This window comes from Bos indicus, chromosome 12 (assembly GCF_029378745.1).
Source record: "Bos indicus isolate NIAB-ARS_2022 breed Sahiwal x Tharparkar chromosome 12, NIAB-ARS_B.indTharparkar_mat_pri_1.0, whole genome shotgun sequence".
In the NCBI taxonomy this organism is placed as follows: Eukaryota; Metazoa; Chordata; class Mammalia; order Artiodactyla; family Bovidae; genus Bos; species Bos indicus.
This window is the reverse complement of record NC_091771.1, coordinates 18,144,189-18,164,680: the sequence shown is the minus strand read 5'-3', so window position 1 is coordinate 18,164,680 and position 20,492 is coordinate 18,144,189. Positions and strand designations below refer to the sequence as shown.

Here is a 20,492-nt window from a genome sequence, read left to right as displayed (position 1 = left end):
AAAAAATGGTATAGTCTTTGGGGTCACAAAGAGTTGGACACAACTTAGCAACTGAACAACAACCTCAGATATGCAGATGACACTACCCTTATGGCAGAAAGTGAAGAACTAAAGAGCCTCTTGATGAAAGTGAAGAGGAGAGTGAAAAAGTTGGCTTAAAGCTCAACATTCATAAAACTGAGATCATGGCATCTGGTCCCATCACTTCATGGCAAATAGATGGAGAAACAGTGGAAACAGTGGCAGACTTTATTTTGGGGGGCTCCAAAATCACTGCAGATGGTGATTGCAGCCATGAAATTAAAAGACGCTTACTCCTTGGAAGAAAAGTTATGACCAACCTAGATAGCATATTGAAAAGCAGAGATATTACTTTGCCAACAAAGATCTGTCTAGTCAAGGCTATGATTTTTCCAGTAGTCGTGTACAGATGTGAGAGTTGGACTATAAAGAAAGCTGAGCGCCAAAGAATTGATGCTTTTGAACTGTGGTGTTGGAGAAGACTCTTGAGTCCCTTGGACTGCAGGGAGATTCAACCAGTCCATCCTAAAGGAGATCAGTCCTGGGTGTTCATTGGAAGGACTGCTGTTGAAGCTGAAACTCCAATACTTTAGCCACCTGATGCAAAGAGCTGACTCATTTGAAAAGACCCTGATGCTGGGAAAGATTGAAGGCAGGAGGAGTAGGGGACAACAGAGGATGAGACAGTTGGATGGCATTACCGACTCAATGGACATGAGTCTGAGTGAACTCCGGGAGTTGGTGAGGACAGGGAGGCCTGGCGTGCTGCAGTCCTTGGGGTCGCAGAGTCAGACACGACTGAGGGACTGAACTGAACTGAACAACAACAATGTTAATACCATTCAAGATATATCACTGACTGAAAAACTATGGTCCTGTTTTTTAATAAGTATATTTGTTGAATAAAAATATTTTAAAATTTTAAGTATAAATAGCTAAATTGAAAAAGACCAAAATTTATTATCTACATAGAATAAAAGACTGAAAAATATAGTCAGTGGTTATCTTTGAATTGGTGGGATTGTAGATGATTTTCATTTTGTTATATTTGCTAGTTTTTCCTGAATTTTCTATAGTGACCATGTATTGTTTTGATAATAAATAAAACTTGTCTTAGAGTTAAATCTTGAGGAAACAGGCCAGACTCCTTGGAGTCGATTTCCTTAAGGATATCCTTTCCTTTGTCAAAGAACAGGGACATTTTAGCAGTGAGCAGAAAAAAGCTTATAACTTCTTTTCTGCTTATATAAGTAATAATATGCTTATTAAAGAAAATTCAGAAAATACAAAAAGTATGAGGAAGGAAATGCCTCATCAACCAGAGGACACAAACATTTCATACAGCTCCTTCTGATTTTTCCCCTAGGTTATGTGTATATCTCTAAATACTAGATTTTTTTCACTTAACATTAAAAAAAAAAAACCAAAAACTTCCCTGCCTTGAAGCATGGACATTTAAAAGCATAGTAAATATTTGTCTTTCATCAAGGTAATAATACACTGGGCACTTACAACATGCAGAATGCTTCATGGCCAAATAGTAGCTATGTGCTTGGTTTCAAGAGTTTGTTACAGTCACGGCGATAATACTAGACTCTTCTGGACTGCGTCAAATCATGAGATGGCAGGCACATACTGCTTCCCTCTGAACTAGGCTTAATTTGCAAGACTTCTTCACGTTTCCTATTTATGTGAATTATTTGAATGCTTACCATCCAGCCCTTTGTTTTCTAGAAAGCAAGCTCCTTGAGGAATGGCAAGGACTTTGTTCTGCCAGACCCCTAGTGCGTAGGATAGTGCCCGACACATAGTAGGTGCTCGCTAAATGTTTGTTTAATGAACGTCCAACTTTGCCTTTAGAGGTAGACTGACTAACTGTTGTGCCCTAAATTAGTACGACAGACCACAAATAAAATTGACTCAGTGCATATGTCACATAAAAGTTTTTATAAAGAACAGTGCATTTGATGTGACTAGTATTCTTACTTGCTGACTCTAGTAAGCAAGAAATGGACAAAAAAAGAAATGGACATTTTCAGCAAATTATTCCTCATGCTTGACTATACTTAATACATTAATACAAGCCAGGGATTGTTCGAAGCACAGTTCATATCGTGCTTAATTCTCAAAAGAACCCATTAAGAATATAGGTATTATTATTATTCTAATTTACAAGTGAGGGAGCTTGAATCTGAGAGATTAAATTCTTAGTAAGCTATTAATAATAATTTTAAAGGTGAAATGCAATCCAGATTGGACCAATTTCAAAAGCACACGTTCTACCACAATTCTCTATTGTCTCCATATTTTAAAATCAGCAGTGTTTATGCACTGGCTCAGCAGATATCCACTGAGTGCCCATTAAATGTCTGACACCGTTCTAGGCACTTGAGGGTCCAAGAAGTGAACAAAACAGACCAAAGTCTCTGCTCTTATGGCACTTTCTGGTGGTGAGGCAATAGATAAACTAATATAATATGCGTTGTTAGGTGGTGATAGTGATATAAAAAAGTAAGTTAGGGAAGGGCAGTGGGAGGAGGCCAGACTGAGATGAAATCTGAAGGTTTAAATCTGAAGGAAGGAAGGGAGGGCTCACCAAGCAGAGCGGAGCACAGATGTGAAGGAGACGTGGCGGGCCGTGCAGCCTGGGCTCGAGGCCATCAGCGTCTCCAGGCTGGCCTGCCTTTCGCTCTCAGTTCTCTGGGGCCGGAAGTGTGTCCAGCCACCTGATTTCTGAGTCTCAAGTTTGCAGATCTAATCAAGGGAATCACTATGGGACTATTTTGTGTTTTTTTTTTGGCCTAGCGTACATTACAGTAAGCCAGAAATCACCAATCTGTGGAGTTTCTCTCAGCAGAAAGTTGTGATTTCTTCCAAGCACTTTCCCACTTCAGACCACTGAAGCTCTGTGTGATCCGATGACGCCTAACCATCCCAGCCTTGTCTTCTTGTGAAGGAGAAAGAGCAGTGGTCTGTTCATGACTTCAGAGCAGCAGTTCCCCAGATGACTCTTTCATGGCATACGCTTTCCTCACAAATTCTTTACAGGTAGAACTATTTAAGCCCCAGAAGAATATAAAAGAGGAGTGTTGGGCTCAACATAAAATCTCTTAATCAATTTACTCTATGCATTCACACAATAAAGAAATATTACACAAACAAAAAAGAGTGTTGTACTCTGAATAAATAGTGAAAGAGGAATGAACAGTACACACTGGTGCCTATCTCTGGGAAGAAAAAGTCTCATTTTTTGCATTGGTTACTGTGGATGAATTTGAATGCTTTCCTGTTACTTACATTTTTCCAAGCATAGACTCTTACCAGCTGTAGAGTTTTATAGCTGTTCTTTAGGTACTGCTGTCCCAGCATTTCTCTGTTGGCCATCAAATCCTCTTTCCTCACCTGTGTGTTTTAGGAATTTTTGTGCTGTGTTGCATTGCGTCAGGATATGCGAATTTGCTAAAACGTTTCTGTTGTCGTCCCTAGGACTTGGAAGAATTCTGCTTCCGGTTTTGCATAAACCATTTGACTGTAGTAACACAGACTTCGGGCTTCGCAGAAATGGACCATGATCTCTTGAAGAACTTTATCAGCAAAGCAAGCAGAGTTGGAGCCTTTAAAAACTGACCCTCACCTGCAGGAAAGAATTTCTAGTGTTTCCACTCTCCGTGCAACAGCCAGAGAATAACTTCTCCTTAATAGTGTTGATGATGAGCTACATTTGGGCTGAAAATGTTCTGTCAAAACAAGGGGATGGTGGTGAGTCTTCCCCACCTTCTGAAATCCAGTCTACAAGAGAAGGCATTAAGTGCTCTGTTCAGATGGGACTAAGCTCAAGGGGAAAAAATTGAAATGTCTTACTATATTTACCATTTCCTCTTACGAGTCACTTAAGTTGGAGACTTTTGGTACAGGGCTCTAAGTGTATGCTATTCTGGCCAAATTTCCATATTCAACAGGCTGGTGCCACACGGACAAGCGTGACCAGGAACGCTGGCACTGGCACTTTCAGCATCCAGCGCGCTGCCTTGCGTATAGTAGGCACTCAGCTTATTATCAAGTTTAATCATGCCCGAACAGCGTTTTATTTATGGGACACTGGATGAAGGAATAACTCAGGCAAAACAGATTTAAAACAACTGAGGTTCCTATTTTTATGGTACATTTTTCTGAGGAATAGTGGCTAATTTAGAGCGTTAATTAGAATTCACAAAAGGCCTTGGCAATTAAATTGTTGAAGACCCAAGGGCTAATTGTAATTCTGTGTTTTACTCTGAGTCCTTAATTTCTCATATGAAATTATTGAGTATGAAATACTATCTTTGAGTGAGTGTGATTCCTGGGCTCATTTGCCTTACGTAATTGCATAATGTCCTTTTACTTTTGTGTTAAGAGATTTGCCTCTGTAAGTAAAAATGGTTTTCTCTTGTAGTTGACTTTTATGTCACCACAAAACAGGTCTTTTAACTTGGCACAGTGTGATTATAAAAGTAGCAGCCAAAAAGGAACTAATACTTACATTTCATGGGCAGCACTAGCAAGAACGAGGTAAATTTATACTTTTTAGACCAAGTTACCCAACTGCGAATGAGAAACTGAAACAGGATGTAGGCTGCAGTGTCAGGCTCCTAACGTGTATTTCACAACATGATACCATGTGAAGAAACCTCTTTTGGAGTTAGAAACCTTGTTCTGATGCTGAACTGTTTGATAATAAAGTGCTCATTTGTAGGTAACAGAACAAATGCGTGTGTTTTTTAATTCATCAGAAGCAGCAAGATTCTACCAGCCTTATGTCTCTTAGATACACACAAGATTGTTTCACATAAGCTAATTTTTTAAAGGAGTCACTCAGATAAGGCATCATAGCAAAGCCTACCCTAAAACATAGATGACTTCTAAACAGGTTAATTACTATTCATCCACTTACCTACGAGTGAATGGTCTTTACTGGTGAGGTCACTCGAATCCTTATTTGTTTTTATTTATGTTTTCGCAGACCTGGTCTGGTAGAGGCCAAGGAGTCCGGGTGTCTCTAATTAAGGCAGAATCCCATTTTTGGAACTATACAGTATGGGTTATTTTAAAACAGCCTCACCCCATGTGTCTGAATGTTCTGGTAGGTTTACTGTTCTCTCCAGCAAAGAAACATCGAGGCTTGGGTGTTACCAGTCAGCTTCAGTTCTCACAGTCAGATGTCCACAGGCTTCACTCACTTCCGACTTCTCCTTACCCTGCTATGCTTGCTGTCACTGACCAAAAGCCTTTATGTTTTACAATGTCTTCCCGAACCTTCTCTTCCTCTTCCTTGCCCTTTTTGGACAGTCTTCTAAGTTCCTCAGGGCCTTTTTCTTTTATGAACTCATTTCATGGAAACATGGGACCACCCAGAGAGAAAAAAAGGTAAGTTTATTTAGGGATGAAAAATAGATTACCCTTCATGAGGCTCCATAGTGGGTCACCACTCTGCCAGAGTACATGTTAGTAAGAAGGGGTGGATGGAGTTCTAGCTAGATTTCCTCCAGAGAGGGAGAGACTATGATTTGTTTCCATAAACTTGGAAAACATACCTTCTGTGCCACCACCCCCCGCCCCCCACATATGGACTTCTGGATGCTAGAACTACAGTAGCGGGTAAGACCAGTCAGGTTGATCCCAGGATGGGTAAACAAGCAATAGGCAAGCTGAGTAAGGTCATTCCTGATGGTGGTGATGCTGTTACACTTTCAAAGGAGAGTGGCACAGTACAGAGGAAGGATTTTTAGCTTGGATGTCAAGGAAAACCTCTGAGCTGAGAGCCCTGAAAGATAAGAAACAAGCTAAACAAAATTGTGGGGGAAGATCACTCATGGACAGAAGGAAGAGCAAATGTGAAAGCCCACGGCAGGGACGGGCTTGGCATCACAAGACAAAAAGGCCAGTGTGGGCAAGCAGAGTGGGCATGAGGAGGAGGCAGTGACCCCCATTGTGAGTGCCCCTAGGAGAGGAGCGCAGCCAGTCCATTTACACTTTATTTTTTTAATTTAAATTTATTTTAACTGGAGGCTAATTACAATATTGTATTGGTTTTGCCATACATCAACATGAATCCGCCACGGGTGTACATGTGTTCCCCATCCTGAACCCCCTCCCACCTCCCTCCCCGTACCACCCCTCTGGGTCATCCCAGTGCACCAGCCCCAAGCATCCTGTATCCTGCATCAAACCTGGACTGGCAATTCATTTCACACATGATATTATACAGGTTTCAATGCCATTCTCCCAAATCATCCCACCCTCGCCCTCTCCCAGAGTCAAAAAGACTGTTCTGTACATCTGTGTCTCTTTTGCTGTCTCGCATACAGGGTTATCGTTACCATCTTTCTAAATTCCATATATATGCGTTAGTATACTGTATTGGTGTTTTTCTTTCTGGCTTACTTCACTCTGTATAAATCGGCTCCAGTTTCATCCACCTCATTAGAACTGATTCAAATGTATTGTTTTTAATGGCAGAGTAATACTCCATTGTGTATATGTACCACAGCTTTCTTATCCATTCATCTGCTGGTGGACATCTAGGTTGCTTCCATGTCCTGGCTATTATAAACAGTGCTGAGATGAACATTGGGGTACCCGTGTCTCTTTCCCTTCTGGTTTCCTCGGTGTGTATGCCCAGCAGTGGGATTGCTGGGTCATAAGGCAGTTCTATTTCCAGTTTTTTAAGGAATCTCCACACTGTTCTCCATAGTGGCTGTACTAGTTTGCATTCCCACCAACAGTGTAAGAGGGTTCCCTTTTCTCCACACCCTCTCCAGCATTTATTGCTTGGAGACTTTTGGATCGCAGCCATTCTGACTGGCATGAAATGGTACGTCATTGTGGTTTAATTTGCATTTCTGTGATAATGAGTGATGTTGAGCATCTTTTCATGTGTTTGTTAGCCATCTGTATGTCTTCTTTAGAGAAATGTCTGTTTAGTTCTTTGGCCCATTTTTTGATTGGGTCATTTATTTTTCTGGAATTGAGCTGCAGGAGTTGCTTGTATATTTTTTGACATTAGTTTTTGTCAGTTGCTTCATTTGCTAGTATTTTCTCACTTTAAAAGGATCACTTTCACTCTTTAAGGAGTAGAAAGGTGAGGAGGGAGGCAGAGACCAGTTAGAAGTCTCTAAGAGTGGTCCAGACATGAGCTATCAGAAGACAAGTTTTTATCTTGAGCAAGTATGTGTTTAGTAAAATGGGGAAAAACCAGGGTAGAAACAAGGTGTTTTTGTTTGTTTGATTTTGGTTTACATTTTGAGAAGCTGGGTGGGGTAGGAATTGAGTTCTTTTGGCGGTGAGAACTCTGACTTCTATGAAGAGGTCAGGGCTGGAGAAATAAATTTGGGATTCATCAGCATACAAAGCCCATCAAATGCTAAGAATGGACGAGCTACTAGGAGAGAATTTAGATACAGACGAGACTGTTACTGCACTTAATACAAAGACCACATTGGACCACTGAGACTCTTAACTAATTTATTGAAAAATAGACAGACTATTGTTAATTGTAGAAAATAGTAATGTAGCAATTTCAAATGTACAGTTTTAACCAATACAAAAAGCAATAAAGCAGTATCTGAAGTCTTATGTAAGAAATCTCAATACACGATCTCTGAAGTTCCTTAAATTCTGACACCAATTCTAACATGAAGTTATTAGCAAAAGACCCAGTAATGTGGTAAGCCCTTGACCTAAAAGCTAACTGATTTGTATGATATTCATGCAAAAATGAATGAGGAAGTGAGATAAAGCTTTCTAGTGCCTGTGTTACCAAGATAACTGTCAAAAAATAAAATTGCAACTTAATTGAGCACAAAATAAAATTTTGCTTTCTAACAAATAAGACCAGATTTCTTTTTAAAAAGAACTCTCAGTTTAAACAAAGTAATTTTCTAAAAGCTAGTAGATGCTACCTTAAATACCACCTATTTTAAATTATACCATCTCTAAATAAGTTAATCACACAAGATAGTTTAAATTACACCTTTAGGTGTCAGGGGGAGGGGGAAAGCGCCTCTTTTTCTACTGTAGCTATTTTAATTTGAAGCTTCTGCACAAAATCAGAGAGAGAAACATTAATGCCTAACCCAAAGACCTTTCATCACCCGCACTGTGGCCTAGAAATAATGTGGCTTTGAAGGTGCCAGTGTAAGACCATGCTGAAGTTAAAAAAAAGACAACTGCTAGTTCCAAAGATACATGGGAGACATGTACCATTCCAGGAAAAAAAAAAAGCCCTCTTCCCAAAGGAGAGGAGAATCACTGGTGAGATGCAATTAGGTGGGAGACATGTACCATTCCGGAAAAAAAAAAAAGCCCTCTTCCCAAAGGAGAGGAGAATCACTGGTGAGATGCAATGAGGAAACTCTAAGAAAAAAAACTAAAAAAAAAAAAAGCTCCTATAGTTAACAGTCTGTTTGTAGAGTAAAATTACTTTGTATCTTGATTCTTTGGGACCCAGAAACATCAGAAAGTGTCCTTGGGATGTACTGGATCCGGATCCTCGACAGCAAAGCTCTAGTTGAACACTTTATTTTCCAAGTACTAGACAGGTACTTAATGAATTCAGTGATCTGAATGGTATAAAAACCAAAAGTACTATTAATAACTCTTTATTTTTAAAGCATGAGTTGGATAAAGAAAAGGATCAATAAACTCTTACAAGTCCTGAGGTATGAAACCTATATCAGTAGTATGACAGTATCTCAGGTTTATACTTTTGTTTTCTGTTTGCATTTTAAAACTAAAATTTATAAAACAAACACACAGTACACCCATTTAGTTTCCATTAGTAAACTAAACTCTAATGTGTAAAAAAATCATTTTCTCCTAAGTTTCTAGCATCTGTTTTAGCGCAAGAGTTCAGGGTCATTTGGGTGAATGGGGGCAGTCAGCCAAATTGCATTTGGAAGACAAGACGCATTTTCTAAGGGTATTCATGTTAAATTAAAAAAATAAATATAAATTAATAAAAATAACAGCAAACATCACATACGTGCCACAAGAGAAGACAAAGTACTCGGATAGGCACAGGTTGTGAGACTCACTCCTGGGGGATCCTGCCACCATTTGTAAAGCAGAACAATTATTAAGTAAGACCCCTACGTATCAACGAGTTCCATTCCAAGAGCACGTTCTTAAGTCCAATTTGTTCATAAGTCCAACAAAGTTAGCCTAGGTACCCAACAAACACATTGGCTATATAGTACTGTACTATAGTAGGCTTATAATACTTTTCACACAAATAATACATTAAAAAAACACATAAAAATAAAACATTTTCAGTCTTACAGTACAGTACCTTGAAAACTACAGTAGTACAGTACAACAGCTGGCACACAGGCTGGCACTGAGTGAACAGCAAGAAGAGTTACTGATGGCGAAGGGACAGGAGGAGGGAGACGGCAGAGCTGAAGGGTCGTCAGCAACAGGAGACGGAAGGCAAGCTGCAACTTCATGCCTGATATTGACGGCACAAGTTCTGGTTCCTCGCTGGGTTCAATTGTTCACATCTTTGAAAGTTCACATCTTGAAGGTTTGTACATAGGGGCCTTACGGTACTTTGGAAATAGAAACATCTGGTACAGCTTTTTCAATGGCAGGATCGACATAAGATTTGATCGACAGACACAAGATTTTCAATCTTGTACAAAAACAATGCATGTTCTAGTGAGTACAATGTTGCCAGTGGCTTAGGAATCCCCTGCACAAATACTCAACTGTGCTATCCACAAAGAGATATGTATTATCTTCTTCACTAACTGTGGCTGTAAACAGAACCTGGGAGAGCCCTACAATCAGATCTGTAGGAGACAAAGACAAGCCGGACGTGTGTAGGGTGCCCACCAAGGTCGTGGGGTCCTCACTTTTCTTCCCTGTTTGAGGTATCCACGCTCTCATTCATTTTCTGCTTTTGCATTCGTGTTCGAGTAGATGCTAAAAAAAGGATGAAGAAATGTGAACAGCACTGATGGTGTGGGGTAAGTTGGCAAAGGGCTACTCTATTTGTTATGCTCACACCAAACTGATGGAGCCCAGAACCTCACAAGCTGTGCTTTCCAATTTTTAAAATCATATACCCCTATCAGCCAGCTTTCTCCCAAAATATGTACCATTAAAGTATGTATGTATTTATGTATATGTGTATAAATTATAAAACATATACCCCAAGCATTAAAAATCAATGAGATAAATAAGCATTCTAATATTGTCTTATGTATCTCCACAAGGTGATCTTACACACACTCAAGTGTGCCCAACTTTGTAGACCACTGCTCTAGAGGTGATGTGGTTAAGTCTGGCATCTAAGCAAAGCAGAATCCTGGGCTGGTCCAGAATCTGCTGGAGTGAGTGTTATTCTTCATGAAGTTCAGAATTCCCTTGTGTTTGGAGATGCACGCAAGTACTGCAAACACATCAGCTCGCAGCTGATTTATTTTTTTTTAATTTAATTAATTTGGCTGCACTGGGTCTATTGCTGCGAGGGCTTTCTGCAGCTGTGGTGAGCAGGGACTACTCTAGCTGCAGCGCGCAGGCTTCTCACTGCGGTGGCCCCCGTGTGGCCGAGCACAGGCTCTAGGTGCCTGGGCTGCTAGTTGCGGTGCGCGGTCTCTAGAGCACGGGCTCAGCAGTTGCGGGGCACGGGCTTCCTTGCTCCTCACCATGTGGGATCTTCTCAGACCAGGGATCACACTTATGTCCCCTGCACTGGCAGGCAGACTCTCAACGGCCAGAACACCAGGGAAGTCCAGCTTACAGCTCATTTAATTTGGACGTGGACATTTTAAAATACATTATTAATTACAACATAGACAAAAACAGAAAGCTTCTTTTAAATTATTTCAAAATTCTTAACTTGATTTTAGAGGTGGGCAAGAGTTCTTTATAAATAAGCACAAAGAACATTCACACTTGGTAAAGAACAGAAAGAGTGACTCAGTCTCCTCTTCTGGTCCTTCCACTCTGAGCAGTCCAGCACTGTGTGATGGCCTGTTTTTGAGGAAAGCTGAGGAGCGACCTGGAGAATTCCTTACCCTTATGGATTAAAACTCCTGCCACTTCTCCTCCAGTGTCTAGCTGTACGAAGGCCCTGGACTTCAGTCTGGCAGAGGGAATTCACAGTCACTGCTAAGCGTGTCAGTGTGAAATGGACTGACTACAGCAACTGAGCTCCTCTCTAGGAAAATACACATATTTTTACATCTTTCTACTCCTTTTAAAATGCATATTTGTGGGCTCCAAAAGGCTTCCACATATTTTTAAGGCCTGATTTTGGTTATAAGCTTCATGTCTGTTTTCATGCACTGGGGAAGAAAAGCTACAAAAACAGTAGTATATTAATTGATGTAAAATCCAAAAAGATTAATTTATAAGCAAAGAACTTAAACTTTTGTTACATTTAGTTTCAATAGTATCTTCAAATAATATACATAGAAAAATGGTTTAAAATCAAAAGTAATTTTAAAAACTTTGTATCTCAATGTTAGTATACACAGAGATGTACTGAGAGAAAGCTTCTTTTTAAAAAGTCACATTTTAATTGGTATTGTTCTTATCGATACGTCTTATGACCTAAGGATGACAGTTTTAATTCTTATTATCTCTTGAATATTTGTCTTCTTTCCAAGCCCTGTTTCTATTTCCTGTTAATGGATCTGGCACCAGATTATCAGGAAATGTCACCTTTTCCTGGTGACATTACGTGCCTACCTCTCTAAGACAGTCCAATAACAGTCTGTGCTTCCCTGGTGGCTCAGTAGTCAAGAACCCATCTGCCAATGCAGGAGACCCGGGTTCGATCCCTTGGTTGGGAAGATTCCCTGGAGGAGGAAATGGCAACCCACTCCAGGATTCCTGCCTGGAGAATTCCATGGACAGAGGAGCCTAGTAGGCTCAAAGAGTCAGACATGACTTGGCAACTAAACAACAACAAACAATTTATGCACACTGATCTTTTTCCTTTATTTACTTTTTTTTAATGTGGACCAATTTTAAAAGTCTTTATTGATTTTGTTATTGTTTCTGTTTTACGTTTTGGTTTTTTGGCTGTGAGGCATGTGGGGTCTTAGCTTCCACACCCCCTGCACTGGAAGGTGCCTTCTCAATCACGGGACCACCAGGGCAGTCCCCTGACCTTGTTCTTAATGTGCTGTCCATCTGACTCTACTAGGGTTAATCTTTCACAATCTCTGATTAGTTTAGGAGAGAATTCCATTTGCCTTAACATTCCAATGGAAACAGTGACAGACTTTATTTTTTGGGGCTCCAAAATCACTGCAGATGGTGGCTGCAGCCATGAAATTAAAAGACACTTGCTCCTTGGAAGAAAAGTGATGACCAATCTAGATAGCATATTCAAAAGCAGAGACATTACTTTGCCAACAAAGGTTCGTCTAGTCAAAGCTATGGTTTTTCCAGTAGTCACGTATGGATGTGAGAGTTGGACCATAAAGAAAGCTGAGTGCCAAAGAATTTATGCTTTTGAACTGTAGTGTTGGAGAAGACTATTGAGAGTCCCTTGGACTGCAAGGAGGTCCAACCAGTCCATCCTAAAGGAAATCAGTCCTGAATATTCACTGGAAGGATGGATGCTGAAGCTGAAACTGCAATACTTTGGCCACCTGATGTGAAGAACTGATTCACTGGGAAAGACCCTGATGCTGGGAAAGATTGAAGGTGGGAGGAGAAGGGGACGACAGAGGATGAGATGGTTGGATGGCATCACCGACTTGATGGACATGAGTTTGAGCAAGCTTCGGGAGTTGGTGCTGGACAGGGAAGCCTGATGTGCTGCAGTCCATGGGGTCACAAAGAGTCAGACACGACTGAGTGACTGAACTGAACTAACATTCCAAACTGACATCAGTCTAACTTGGAAAATGATTTAGTATTCTTTATCAAAATTCTGATTTCTAGTAATGGAAAACTTTTGTTTGAAATCCAGTTCTAAAACTTGCAAATTAGGAAAATTCGGTAATAGCAGAATAAAAGATTATTCTTTAAGTAAGGGTGATGGTATTTATATATGCTAAGTTTCTAACACTCTCCCTATATCCAGCACTCAGAGAGTTCCTCATTATAGTTCTGCTATCCCAAAATATTTTCCAGCCACAGCCATCCGTAATGAAGATGTGGTTTCACTTCTTGGTCTTCCTGCTGCACAGTAGATGTTCGGATGGATGAAGATGACCTGAACTTTGCATCATACATTTAATCCACAGATACTTGTAAATAACATATTGTTGACTGAATTATATTTTAAATGCATAAAAGTCTGCTATTCTATCAATTTATCCTTATAATGAAAAGGCTTTTTGCAATGTAAACAATTGTTCATTTATTTACTTACTCAAATAAGTACTTACTCATTTCTGCCAGTTTCTGTTGAAATTTGGATTCCCCTGGGAGATGTTTACTGCAGATTTAAAAATTCAAAATATTTCATATGTATATGTATAAATGAAAAACTCAAATTTCCAAAAACTGTGGCATTTTCAATGACTATTTATGCTCTTACTTTAGTAAATAGCTTTTATTGTCAAAGGATTATAAATCAAACATCTAAAATACAAATGTCATAAATTTATGAGCCTAGATATTTTATCCGTGGTTCTTATAAAGTAGGGTAGCGTTTTTCAAGAGCGAGCATTTTAAAATCTAATGTTAATCAAAACTAACAAAATTCTATCCATGGCATTGTAAAGCCTGATTAGATTTGTAAACATCTGATATTTTCAATGAATTTCAGTAGATTTACGTGGTGCTTTTTTAACTTTGGGATGCAGTCACATCTTTTATTTTGAGCGAGCCTCATAATTTCCAAAATATTATTGGCATGAGAGAGACTGGCAGAAGCCAGGAGCAGAGCGGCCACTCTGGGTTCTCCCGACGACCAGCTCAGCTCCTGAGACACGTGCTAGCACTGTCCCTACCTTCCATCTGCTTCATCGGATCCTTCGATGTCAAAGCGCAGTTTTTTCAGTGGTTTAGGAGGGTTGCTTCCCTCAGCACTTCTTTTGAGCACGCGGTCGCTGTTACATACCATTTGATTTATTTTCTGGAACTTCTCTGAAGTCTACAAATTATGGAATTCTTTATTTTAGATCATTTTGTAGTTAGCAACCCCAAATTGTAGGTTTGAGGTGGGTCAAAAATCAGGCAAAGGTAATATCTGCATTTAACTTCCTGCTTTTTTGGACCAAACGGGAGATACGAAAAATGTTAAAATCAGACTAACCGCACCTAACTCTGTCCCAATAAATACCCACTCTTCTCACACCCTCCTGTGTCTTCCCAACAACTCTGACTACTACTTCAAAAGTCCTGGTTCCTCATTTTCAGAACTTACTCAAGCACAAAACCAGGGCTATTTCTCAGAAGCATGCAAAGCTGGAAGAGCTTTCTGGAACCTTTTTTTTTTTTTTAAGCACAGCATAACCGGAGCAAATGTTACAAGAATTCAATAAGAGGTGTCTAGTGAAGAATAATTTTGGACTCACTTTATGAATATCATGCTGACAAGTCACACAGCTTATAAATTTGAAATCATCACTGATGTAGTATTTGTTGATACTCCTAACTCTTAAAGGTTTAAAATAAAATATTAAATATCTGAAAAAATCAAAGTATTTGAGTCCTTCCAAGTACTATTAGAGATAATTTGATTTATATATCTCCTGAGGAAGAATCCTTTCACAGTAAAGAAAACTTTGGTAAAAAATGCTGAAGAGGGCACAATACCTTATTTTATCCAAAGGACAAACACATGGAAAAACTGTGTCTTATCTATTTCAGAACGAGACTGAGGTGATTATCTCAGTGATGTGTATTAACATGCTTATTTGGATTCTAGCATGAAATCAGACTTTCCAATAGAAGTTAAATCTGATTTGACACTGAGGATTAGCTTTGCTAATTATGCAAAGCTAATTTTCATTAGCTAATTTACCAAAAATTAAATGAACTAAGTTTCTAAAAATTAAATGCAAAACCAGATTTTGATGGAAAATATATTTAGAGAGCATGTATAATATGATAGAAATGAAATTCTGTACACCTATTAAATGGATTTCCAGTTATCAGCTTTAAAATATGGAAGTATGTATAACATTCTTTCAGCTCTTTCAGAGTTTATGGCAAGCAAAACAGTTTGAAGACCACTACTCTATACTTGACTTCCCTGGTGGCTCAGATGGTAAAGCATCTGCCTACAATGCAGGAGACCTGGGTTTGATCCCTGGGTCACGAAGATCGCCTGGAGAAGGAAATGGCAACCCACTCCAGTACTCTTGCCTGGAAAATCCCAAGTCAGACACAACTGAGCGACTTCACTTTCTTTCTTTCCACTCTATACTTAATCTGGATCCAATCCTATTTATGTGGTCCACATCGCCTTTGTGAAGCCTGACAGCTGTAGCCTGTGTTTAGCTAAATGTCATCGCATTTACTATTTTGTAACACACATGTTAATATTTGGTCTCATAGTATACAACATGTATCTCTCTCTAGTTATTTCATTGGAGGGGCAGTGTGTAGGCAGAGGCTAGAATGGCCTTCAATAATTGTCTCCTTGAATGTGGGGCTGGACATAGTGTTGTCCTGCTTCTGACAAAATAATGCAGCAAAAGTGATGGCAAGTCACTTCCAATATGACAAAAAGACTGACTTCAATTTTGCTTATCTCCCTCTTCCCCTCCCCTCCTCTCTGTTGTGAGAAGCCACTCGAGGGAGAAACCCGGGTGTCAAGGAACTGATGTTGGCTTGAGCCAACAGCCATCAAGGATCAGCCAACAACCATACGAGTGAGTCTAAGTGAGAAAGGTGGTCCTCCAGGTGAACCTGGAGATAACTGCAGATCCAGCTGACATGCTGACTGCAGCCTCATACAGACAGACCCTGGACCCGCTGAGCCAGGCCTGCTCAATGACCCACAAGGAATGAGATTAAAAAAGGTTTAAGTGCCTAAGTCTGGGGGTGGTTTGTTACACAGCAATAAATAACAAACATAGGTGGGAGTGGTGGGGTGAAACATTCAGTATGCTCACTGAATATGGACTGTGAATTAGTGACCGTAAGGAAAGGCCAGCTAAAGTAGTGGGCTCCCAGACTAGAATAACCATTTCCAAGCTTAACTTCCCCCTGGATTCCACTGCAACAAAGACCACCACATAGCCTGTCACTTACACTGGGGCATGTAACCAATTCCTAATCAATTTACCAGGGAAGAATATCCTAGAAGTTGGAGAAGAAGGAAAAGCAAAAGTGTATATATGTACAGAAAGAGACCAGTAGGCACTGGCTGGTGACAAGTGGGCGCGGTGACTACATTTTGGAATATTTTAAATCATACTCCCAATTAGTGAAATTCAAAGCTGTTTTCTAAAACATTCCTTTGAGACTGTATAATGCACATATATATTTGTATGTATATACATTAATGTATACACACATATAAGCTCAAAGATGTTTAGAAAGCAGTTTTGAAATACACCAATTATGAATATGATTTAAAATTAGACCCAATTTGAAAATAAATCTGATATATATCTTCTAAATTTTATGCAACATGCTTGAATAAGGTACTTGAATAGTAGCATTTATAAATTCAATTACAGAAAATTTCAAATTCTTTTTTAATTATGGTATCATGCTATAGTAATTCACAGAAAAAATACTCACCCCAAATGATTCACCGATTGATACTAAGATTCTGTCAAGTTAATATAAAATACAAATTAGTAATGCAAATCATATACAGCTATGCAGAGATGAACATACACAAGTTATTCTGAACTCACAGGAAGACCAAATCAAAGGTTTCTTCTACCCCTAGAACCACTGACGAATTATACTCACTAAAGGCTAATTTTGGTAGTGCTAGTCTAGTTACACAATAAGCTCGTTCCTTAGATTTTTAAAGCAAGAACTGCATGTCTACAAGAATATATTTTGCCATTGCTCACAAGGAAAGAGGGTAAAAGAAAATTTTAAGTTTACTCATACTTAATTCTTCATAAATCAATGAGTAAGGAAACAATTCAAATTCATTTCACATTTTCTCATTAAAAATTCAAGTTGTACGACCCAGAGGGATGGTGTGGGGAGGGAGGAGGGAGGAGGGTTCAGGGTGGGGAGCACATGTGTGCCTGTGATGGATTCATTTTGATGTTTGGTGAAACTAATACAATTGTGTAAAGTTTAAAAATTAAAATACAATTAAAAAAAAATTCAAGTTGTATTTGTAAAACTGTATAAGTGATAACCTGAGTTCTGTTTAGGACCTACACTGATATATGGTAAAGGCTATTTAACATGTGGGCTTCCCAGGCGTCTCAGTGACCAAGAATCCGTCTGCCAGTGCAGGAGACGCGGGTTCGATCCCTGGGTTGGGAAGATCTTCTGGAGAAGGAAAGGGCAATCCACTATAGTATACTTGTCTGGGAAATCCCATGGACAGAGGAGCCTGGTGAGCTACAGTCCACGGAGTCACAAAACAGTCAGACATGACTTAGCAACTAAAGCAACATTTAACACATATCCTCGAATCAGAAATCTCTTTTAGTTTGTCCCTGTTTGAATCATATAATTTATGCACTTGATAATAAAGCTGAAGAACAACATTAGCCTGATATGACAAAGATTTGATCATATGCACATGGAATCAATAGATATATGGATTTTATTGTTCTCCAATTCTTTGATAAGTAGCCATAGTTCTATATGATTTACCAAAATATGGTGAATACGGAGAGTGTTAAGATGCTCTCTTAATAGCTGATCAGGATTTTCAGAATGTGACTTTTTTGCTAAACAATTCCAACCCAGAAGTGAATTAACTAAGATCAGCAAGGAGCTATCATTATCAGCATAATATGGGTTAATTATCATCATTAAAAATTTACCTACGTATACATTTTCCTGTAGCAATGTATAAATTAGACATGGTGTGCACCTCAGCAGCTTAGAATGTAAATTGTAGATATTAGTACATAGATACTCAACCATAAAAACACCAAATATATAGAAAATAACACAGGGGCACACGAGAGCATTGATATCATTTGCCAGTTATTTTCTACTTTTTCTTTTACTGTACAGTTTGAAATTTTTATGAGTGTGCATTGCTTATATAAGTAAACACACTACACTTATGTTTTCATAGGATTACTATATCCCCTTCTCCTTGTCTTTTTCTTGCCCATTAAGTGCAACTATATGGGCTAACAATTTCTGAGATGAGACTACATTAACTTTACTAATTAATCTGCCTCCACTATTCAAATAAAGTCCGTTTCAAATAGCCCATGATAGCATATAATAAGTCAGCTGAAGTACCTCAAAGCCAGAGAGCACCCAGTGTTGACTGCAGAAGATAACATAATGATTTGTAGGTGCACAGAGCCTTTCATCTAAGAATTTAAAACAGCTTCACACTCATCATTTACCTGAGCCACAGCAGCCTTCTGAAGCAGAGACCTGCCAAGGTAATACAAGGAGGCCGCGGGCAGAAGTAGGGATGGGCTTCTAAAGACTTCATTTACCATCATCTACATTTATTCAGTCATCTACATTTTCATAAGCAAGATGAACAGATGCACAGAAAGAGTTCACAGGACATTCAATAAATTCTAGAATAAAAATTCTTAACAAAACGAATCTACTTTGTTTAGCAGGGTAGCTACTTAAAAAACTCCGAGAGTGATCTGAAACTTAGGATCAAATTAGTACTCAGATTGTTTACAAAAGACCCAAGAAGCCAGGAAAGTTGATGACTAAATTTGCAAACTCATCTAAGTAAACAGATGATCTCACCCCCAAAACCCCCGATTTTTATTTTTTATCATATCACTTACTATAAATTAGGAAATTAGGGACTAGCTTGTAGTAAATGAAGAAAGCTTTATGGTTTTATGCTTGGATTAAAAAAAAAACAAACCCTCTCATTCTTTACCGCTTTCCTAAAAAGAAAACACAAACCTTGATCTTGGAGTCATTTTTGTTGGTGTCGGCAGACCTTCTGAAATTTTATATGGATTATTTAGGGGTGATATATAGATGTTCCCCCCAGGAATCCGTAAAGGTGAACTAGAAAACTTGTAAGGACTTCGAGGAATGTGAGGAATCGGTGACAAGGTAGGGGGCTACAGCAAAAACAAAAGCAGGAGGTTACTTAACACTTTAGTGAGATCCACTGCTTTATAAGCAGATTTGCCCAAATAAAGGACGCCTTCAACATACCCTGGTGGAAGCGTACTGCAAAATATTTGTTTTCAGTCTCTGCATGAAGACCGAATTATAGAATACGATAATGGAATCATACTCCTCTTCTCTAATCAAAACACGTTTGAATGTCTGAGGAAGAAGAGCAAAAATACTTGTTAAATGAATTTGGGAATTTATCTCTTTAGAGTTTCTATTTTAATAGTTCATGATACTTTTTAACAGTAAAAAGACATTATTTTATAGGAAAAAACAATCTAAAGAAGCCATTTTAGGCTTGGGTTATAGCTATTCTACTGGAAGTGAAAAGTCAAACATATATACTGTATGTGTTTTATATATATATATATAAAAGTTTATTACAAATGTTCTGCTTACTGGCACAATACAGTGTTCCCTATTTATTTTATAATATGAATTTGAATATTAAATTGTTAGCTTCCCAATTACATTTTAACTACAAATAATTAATAATATGAAAATAAAAAGTAGATATGTAAATTTATACAAATCAGTCAGAACATATGGTACAATTAATGACTAAAGTTATCCATATTATGGATATATTTTGAAAATTCTTATCATGGAAAATTACCTACCTCCTGAACAGCATGAGGAAGATCTTTGTATGCTGTGACAATGATTTTGAATTTAAGGTCTATATTCTTCACTTTGCATATGCCATACATAGAACACATCATAATCTAGTAAATAAATGTGATACAAAAACAGGGTTTTGTTACACGGTTGTGCTCAGAGAACGAGATGGTTGGATGGCATCACTGACTCAATGGATATGATGAGTTTGAGTGAACTGTGGGAGTTGGTGATGGATAGGGAGGCCTGGCGTGCTGCAGTCCATGGGGTCGCAAAGAGTCAGATACGACTGAGCGACTGAACTGAACTGTGCTCTAAAACACACTGCTATCTTTTAGTTAAAAAAAAAAAAGGAAATTTAATCTCCTACAGAATTATCTTTTCCTATCCTGAGTTCATTTGGCACTGTTTTAGATCAACTATTCTTATGTCTCATGCTTTTTCCACACTAAATGAATTCTAGTTTACAACAACACAGAAAACGCCTATGATAAAGTTTCTTCAGTGGTTTCTGCAACAAGAACTTTCATGTCATTAAATAAGTAAATACTGAAATATTCTCAAACTCTAAAGTTCTCATTTGTAAAAAATACAGCAAAAATATAAAGGGTAGCCAGTAAGCAAATATATGT

The 20,492-nt window shown here is 38.7% G+C and overlaps 2 protein-coding genes across 18 annotated transcripts in view; one reads left to right on the top strand and one right to left on the bottom strand.

Annotated features, from left to right (window-relative positions):
- RCBTB2 (RCC1 and BTB domain containing protein 2) overlaps positions 1-4,766 on the top strand; it is a 42,529-nt gene extending 37,763 nt beyond the window's left edge. For 14 of the 15 annotated variants that reach the window (XM_019971277.2, XM_019971284.2, XM_019971275.2 and 11 more), the window contains one exon: positions 3,508-4,766. In XM_019971277.2, coding sequence (XP_019826836.1) covers positions 3,508-3,648 — 141 coding nt within the window. In that variant the 3' untranslated portion in view covers positions 3,649-4,766. The remainder of the gene's footprint in view (positions 1-3,507) is intronic. The other variant, XR_011569685.1, reaches the window with a different exon arrangement.
- Positions 4,767-7,507: 2,741 nt separating this feature from the next.
- The window catches only part of RB1 (RB transcriptional corepressor 1), a 120,354-nt gene continuing 107,369 nt past the window's right edge, over positions 7,508-20,492 (bottom strand). For 2 of the 3 annotated variants that reach the window (XM_070800084.1, XM_070800085.1), the window contains 7 exons: positions 19,863-19,967; positions 19,282-19,395; positions 19,021-19,184; positions 16,723-16,753; positions 13,977-14,119; positions 13,410-13,459; positions 7,508-9,981 (listed from right to left, as the gene is read on the bottom strand). In XM_070800084.1, the coding sequence (XP_070656185.1) occupies positions 9,908-9,981; positions 13,410-13,459; positions 13,977-14,119; positions 16,723-16,753; positions 19,021-19,184; positions 19,282-19,395; positions 19,863-19,967 (681 nt within the window). In that variant the 3' untranslated portion in view covers positions 7,508-9,907. Of the gene's footprint in view, positions 10,013-13,409; positions 13,460-13,976; positions 14,120-16,722; positions 16,754-19,020; positions 19,185-19,281; positions 19,396-19,862; positions 19,968-20,492 lie in introns of all 3 variants that reach the window. The other variant, XM_070800086.1, reaches the window with a different exon arrangement.